Genomic DNA, 7,088 nt, shown 5'->3' with positions numbered 1-7,088 from the left:
GGACAGGATGGCTCGAAGAAGGGAAAGTCGCAACCAATGGTCTCTCGCGCATGGGTGCGCGTGGCTTGGCTTAGGGCCTGGGGCTGGTGCGCTGGGTCAGGGCTAGTTCAAGTAAGGTCCAGGAGGGTCTGGGGCTGGCATGGTCTAGGGTGGCTCGTGGTTTGAGCGAGGCGAGCGATTTAGGAATGTCTAGGGTTTGATTTTGGCTAAGGGAAGACTATGGGCTCGAGCCGTGGTTCATAAGGGCAGGTTCGTGGGTCACGAGGGAAGTTTGGGTATGAAAAGTCTATGTTTACAATTTGGGAAGAAAATATTAAGTTTTGAATTTTATTCGGGTTTAAAACGCTTACGGTATAGTTATTAAGTCATTAAATTAAAAGGATCGGGTATACGTCTAAGAAAAATACTAGAAGTCAAATTTAAGCCTATACGATGCTGTGGGATATGTTCGAGTTAATAAAAGTAAGAAAAATTCAAAATTGAGAAGTTCGAGGTCTAAGGGTAAAGTGGTCGTTTTACGTCCCAAGTAGTATGAAAGGTCTGGTAGTGTCCCAAAGAATCATAATACATGCTAAATGATATTTTTAAATGTTTATAGTGAAAATATGATATTTTTATGATATATGCAATTGCTTTACGATATCCCGAAAAATGCTATTTTAAGATTTTTGAAGGATCCGAGATTTATAAATAAAAGGAAAGAAAAATATTTTGAAGGATGTGAATTGATTGTGACATATATGATATGATATAATATGATTGCGGATATCGTGAGGAAAAAGGCCCAGGGGGAGCACAAAGATCATATTTTTATTTTTGGTCACGGCCTAGTGACGAGAGTTGTTGACGGCCCGCCCCCAGGTACTTGGTGAGCTAAGACTGATCAGTCGACCACATGATGATATGATTACAGCTAGTCACTTTCAAAGACCAAACTTTACCCAAAAATGATACACGATGATGGATAAATTTACAATTTAATTAGTTATGATTTATTTACGCTTACAAATTTATACTAGCTTATTTAAATAAAAGTATAATTTTAATGCATGTGCCTGTATATATATTATCTGTTACGTATGGTTAGACGTGCTGAGTCATTAGACTCACTAGGTTTGGATGGTTGCAGGTGATGATGATTTTGAGGGAGACACTGATGCTTGAGTGGATCGAGTCTGGCAGTACACTCTTTAGGGACTTTATTTTCCGCACTTAGTATTTAATGTCTTACATAAAGATTTTGAGGATAATTTATTTAAATATTTTATACTTTATTTTGAAATTTATCGTTGGGCATTTAAGATTTTTAAATGTTGGGTTTATTTTTGAGGGTTCGAATTTACTCGGAAAAAAAAATAGTAGTATTTTGAAGTTAAAAGTAAGGGACTTTTTAGTTGGTATCAATACGAAGGATACCGAAAGGGTTGTGTTGCTGCCACTTTGAGAAGCTCAAAAAATCAAGCCGCAAGTTTTTGAGTTTTACTGATAAGATTTATATTTTGATTTTTAAACGCTTATATGAAACATGAATTAAGAAGCTAAACGTAATTTTAAATTTAAATGCATGTTGGTTACGTGTTTTGGACGATGTGAACAGTGATGCCTCCCAGACATGTTATTTCCATGAGTACTGAGGGGGCAAGGTAGGAGGAGAGAAGTGAGGAGGTACCACCACCACTATAACATCTACTCATTTTAAAAGCGTGGAAATATTTTGTTTTTTTAAAATCACATTTTCGAAATAACATTTAAACGTTTTGCATGCGTGCTATACAGAAAATTAAAGATTTTAAAAATGATCTTAAAACATTTGAAAGTAAAAATAGTGAAGTTTAAAATTACCAAACTCATAACAAAAACGAATAAAAATATTAAAATAAACAACGTATGAAAATATTCATCTCCTCTCAAATTTCATAATCAAAATGAGGAAAACATGAGATCCTCGGGTCGTGTCACTCCACTAGTTATTCCTACTCAGAGTTCGGCACCTCCAGTCTCTTCAACATGAAACTCATCTGCATCACACACGCCTAGTGAGTCTAAAGATTCAACACACCTGTACCAGGAATAACAAGTACATATACATGGCACACAACAGTGAAAAATACCATACTCAACATATCTTTCATGAAATTAAATGAAAAACATAAATGTGTCATATAAAATCGTAACGTGTCAAAGCATGTCTCATCATGTCATCATATACGTATACATTTTCATTTAATTGAATTCAGTTCAATATTTGAGACTTTCGTATCAGCTCTATTCGATGGATCCATCTACGTATAACCACCGTACCGGGCGGCGGGGATATCAACGACAACATTACCCATCCACCGAGCCTTGGCCTCAGCTCGTCATATCTCATATCATCGTATACATATTCATCGTCAGTCACAACCAAATCTCATCCTTCAAAAAAACATCACCATGTTCACCACTTAAGACAAATATGCATATACCTAATTTTTTCCTTAAAACCAAGCATCCACCGTATTTATCATAATTTCATAAAAACATTAACATGGTGAATAAACATTTAAAACATAATAAAATGTGCTCAGGGCGCTTCCAGGACTAAAACTCACACCGGGGTGCAAAATGACCATTTTGCCCCATGGAAACCCAAAATTACCATTTTACCCCTAGACCTCTAAAATTTGACCCGAAGCTTACCAAACTCCTTAAAATGTCCCAAAAAATGTTTATAAACATTCTTAGACATAAATTCAAGCCCAATACCAAACTTAACCAATTCGTTTTAAAACTTGGACTTGGGTCCCGGTTTTAGCACAAATCGACTCGAAACTTAACCGAATTTTCCCAACCTTTTTACCATACTTAAGTACACATTTAAAAGGCCCTAAAACCTCAAAAACCAGACCCCTAAACTTTTGAAAATTAGGACATATAGCTGCTGAATTTTTCGTGGATTCTAATATCCACAAACCCTAGTGCACTACTTCCCATTTTTGCACTCTAGCCTACACCCGATCGATCTAGCCCCAACTCAACCCTTATTAGACCACCCTAGGACGTCCTTGAACCTACTGAACCCACGCAAATAGTCCCATGCTTGCTGGAGATCCCAGCTTCTCGCTAGACCTCCCAAAATGCTCGGCCATGACCCTTCTTCGTTACAGCTCCCTCGTGCGGCCCTAGAGTCAAGACCAGCAGTGGTCAAGCTAATCTAGATCGCGACTCAGACTCATCAGAGACCAGTCCACGTCATGGGGATGCCATCACCATGTCAGCTTCACCTTTGGTCCGAGATCCAACCCGAAATGAAGCACCACTCATGCAACCTCTCGGCCTTTCAACCTACAGCAAACCAACACCGATCCTAACCCCAAATGACATCTTGACACAATGATCAGCCCCTTAACATCCAGAACCTGCAGCCCCTTGCACAACAGTAAGAAAAAATGTGAGTTGGATGAAAAATATGCAAAAACTTGAACAAAACCGAAGCATCTCCATGATATAGGCTGGATCAAGAATCTTTATGCAAATAAACACATATATCAACAAATATCTAGCATGTATGATGCAGAAATAAAAGTACATGGTGTGCCTAATGTTTTCTACACAAGAACGTTGAAGAACGAGAGTTGGAAGAGCGCAAAAGGAATTTTTATTGCAAGAACAAGCTATGGCCGAAACTTTGCTGATGTGAGGCTGCTGAATTCTAGAGGAACTGATGGGGATGGGGTGTGTCGGCTGGTGGGGGGATTAGGTTTAGATTAAATAATAATTTAGGTGCTAGGTTAAGGTTAAATAAAAGGGTTATTGGGCCCTAGTATAAAATTAATGGGTAGGATATTGATTGGGAGTCCATCAAGACTAAAATTAGGCCCATTAAGTCCAAACACCCACCCAAAAAATATTTTGTGTTGGCAAGTTTTTGAAAATTATACCCGAAGCCTCAAAAGTCCCTCGTTTTGATAAAATTTGCGTATCGCTGAAAAATATGCTCTACCAGGTAAAAATACCCAACGAAGCCCAATTTTTGAAACATACATTTAAAACAACGTATATTAATTAATAAAAATTAATCATGTAATAAAAATAATTTTCCTGATAATTCCTCGGTCTCCGTTACTCATTCGAGCGCGAAATGAAACTTTAAAAATCATGGTGCATGAACTTTTAAAATTTCAAGAAATAGATTCTATCATGCTATAACTATGCTCAAAATGCAAAAAAATAATTAAACACATAATTTAATAAAATCCTAGATTGCGTGCATTCATGTTACGCGAATTAAATTCATGGACCTTACAACTCTCCCCCCTTAAATAAAATTTTGTCCTCAAAATTAAAATGTATCGAATAACTCCGAGTAGCGACTCCTCATCTCGGTCTCAGTCTCCCAAGTAGCCTCCTCCTCTGATTGATTCATCCACTTGACCTTGACCATATTAATCCGGTGTTTCCTCTCCTCTCTGTCCAATATCTGAGTGGGTTTTCCCTCGAATGACAAGTGCGGCGTAGCTGAAGAGGCTCATAGTTAAGCACATGTGAAGGATTCGACATGTACTTTCGCAGCATGGAGACGTGGAACACGTTATGAACTCCTGCCAGCTTTGGTGATAATGCAACTCTGTATGCGAGTGTCTCAACTCTCTCTAGGATCTCGAATGGTTCGATGAATCTAGGGCTGAGCTTGCCCTTCTTCCCGAACGTCATCACACCCTTCATCGGCGCGACCTTCACAAAAACATGATCCTCTACTGCAAACTAAAGATCTCTACGCCTCTAATCCGCATAACTCTTCTGACGACTCTGAGCAGTCCTCATCCTGTCCCGAATCCTGGCCACTAACTCTGCAGGCCCAACTCTGCTCGCTCTCCCACCTCATCCCAATAAACTGGCGACCTACACTTCCTCTCGTATAGTGCTTTGTATGGAGCCATACCGATCGACGCCTGAAAGCCGTTGTTGTATGAGAACTCTGCAAGAGGTAACTTCGGCTCCCAGCTGCCCTGGAAGTTGATAATGAAAGCTCGGAGTAGGTCTTTCAGAATCTGAATCACCCTCTCGACTGCCCGTCTGTCTGGGGATGGAAAGCAGTGACGAACAGTAACTTAGTACACAATGCCTGGTGTAGACTCTTCCAAAATGCAGACGTGAACCTCAGATCCCTGTCTGACACGATGGATATTGGAATCATGGCAGTCTTACTATCTCTCTGATGTACAGCTCTGCGTAGTGAGTCATGGTGAATGTCTTCCTTATCGGTAAGAAATGAGCTGATTTAGTGAGCTGAACAACAATCACCCAAATGACATTAAATTCTCCAGTAGTCCTCGGAAGTCCTGTCACAAAATCCATGGTGATATTCTCCCATTTCCACTTGGGAATAGGGAGTGGTCTCAGTTTCCCCACGGGTCTATGATGTTGTGCCTTGACCTACTGATATGTCAAACACTCGGAGACAAATCTCAGAATATCTCTCTTCATTCCCGGCCACCAGTAAAGAGTCTGTAGATCCTTATACATCTTTGTAGTCCCTGGATGGATGGAGTACGGGGTTCTGTGGACATTGCTTAAGATATCTCCTCGGAGGGAATCACTGTCAGGAACACATAGACGGTCCCTATATCTGACTATGTCGTCCACAACTGTATACAATCTCTGGCCCTTAGCCTCGTCCCTCTGTCTCCACTTCTGTAACTGCTCGTCAGAAGTCTGCCCTGCTCGAATTCCGTCTCTTAGTGTCGGCTGTACTATCAGAGTAGCGAGATTCGGGGACTCGCCCTTGGCATAAAATGCAAGCTCAAATATCTGAATCTCAGCCTGCAGCGGTCTCTGCACTGACAAATGAGCAATCACTGTGTGCTTCTTGCTCAGATCGTCTGCAACCATATTAGCCTTACCCGGATGGTAGCTAATGTCACAATCATAGTATTTCACCAGCTCAAGTCACCTCATCTGTAGCATATTCAGCTCTTTCTGTATGAAGTAGTACTTCAGGCTCTTATGATCAGTAAAAATCCTACACTTCTCCCCGTACAAATAGTGGCTTCAGATCTTCAGGGCTAATACCATTGCTGCTAGCTCGAGGTCATGAGTCGGATAGTTCTTCTCATGGACCTTCAGCTTTCTGTACGCGTAGGCTATCACTCTATCCTGCTGCATCAGAACCGCACCCAAACCAAGATTCGATGCATTAGTATAAACCACAAACTCTTCCTACCCTGATGGCATAACTAGTACTGGTGCAATGGTCAACGCTAGCTTCAGTCTGTCAAAACTCTCCTGGCACTCAGATCCCCAGATAAACTTGGAATTCTTCTTCGTCAAGGCAGTCATAGGCACCGCGATAGAAAAGAAGCCCTGGATGAATTTCTTGTAATAGCTTGCCAATCCCAAGAAACTACGGATCTATGTCACGCTCTTAGTGGCCAATCTCTGACTGCCTCAACTTTGTTGGGGTCGACCTCTATGCCATCCTGAGATACAATGTGGCCCAAGAATACCACTCTGTCAAGCCAGAACTCGCACTTACTGAACTTGGCATACAGCCGTCTATCATTTAGAGTCTTAAGTACTGTCCTCAGGTGCTGGCTGTGCTCCTCTATGCTATTCGAATAGATCAGGATATCGTCGAGGAAAACTGTGACAAACTGATCCAAGTAAGGCTGAAACACGCGACTCATGAGATCCATGAAGATCGCTGATGCGTTCGTCAAACGGAAGGGCATCACCATAAACGCACAGTGCCCATAATGCGTCCGGAAGGCTGTCTTATGCACGTCGATCTCTGTCACCTTCAGCTGATGGTATCCGGATCGGAGGATTATCTTCGATAACACTAATGCTCACTGAAGCTGATCAAACAAATCCTAGATCCTGGGTAAAAAATACTTATTCTTAATTGTGACTCTGTTCCGTTCCCAGTAGTCAATGCACAGTCGTATGCTGCCATCCTTCTTCTTGACAAACAGTACTGGCACGCCCCATGAAGAAAAGATAGGGCGAATAAATCCCATATCTAGCAAATCTTGTATCTGATCTTTCAGTTATTTCATCTCGGTAGGTGCTAGGCGGTAGGGTGCCTTAGAGATCGGCATTGTCCCTGG

The 7,088-nt window shown here is 41.1% G+C and overlaps 1 protein-coding gene across 1 annotated transcript; it reads right to left on the bottom strand.

The window, feature by feature from the left end:
* Positions 1-4,823: 4,823 nt before the first annotated feature.
* LOC140821456 (uncharacterized) lies at positions 4,824-5,871 on the bottom strand. The gene is made up of 2 exons (XM_073181960.1): positions 5,433-5,871; positions 4,824-5,059 (listed from the first exon to the last, which is right to left on the bottom strand). Exons 1-2 carry the CDS (start codon positions 5,869-5,871, stop codon positions 4,824-4,826), a joined length of 675 nt encoding a protein of 224 aa, XP_073038061.1.
* Positions 5,872-7,088: the final 1,217 nt, after the last annotated feature.

This window comes from Primulina eburnea, unplaced genomic scaffold (genome assembly GCF_022965805.1).
Source record: "Primulina eburnea isolate SZY01 unplaced genomic scaffold, ASM2296580v1 ctg567_ERROPOS1600000+, whole genome shotgun sequence".
In the NCBI taxonomy this organism is placed as follows: Eukaryota; Viridiplantae; Streptophyta; class Magnoliopsida; order Lamiales; family Gesneriaceae; genus Primulina; species Primulina eburnea.
This window is presented reverse-complemented; position numbering and strand designations above follow the sequence as displayed.

Bases quoted from the DNA above. Each gene is read 5' to 3' on its own strand.
- LOC140821456 (XM_073181960.1), bottom strand. From the start codon at position 5,871: ATGGTTGCAGACGATCTGAGCAAGAAGCACACAGTGATTGCTCATTTG. The intron at 5,060-5,432 runs GTTTGACATATC...TTCCATCCCCAG, and splicing joins TCTGAGATTTGTCTCCGAGT to ACAGACGGGCAGTCGAGAGG.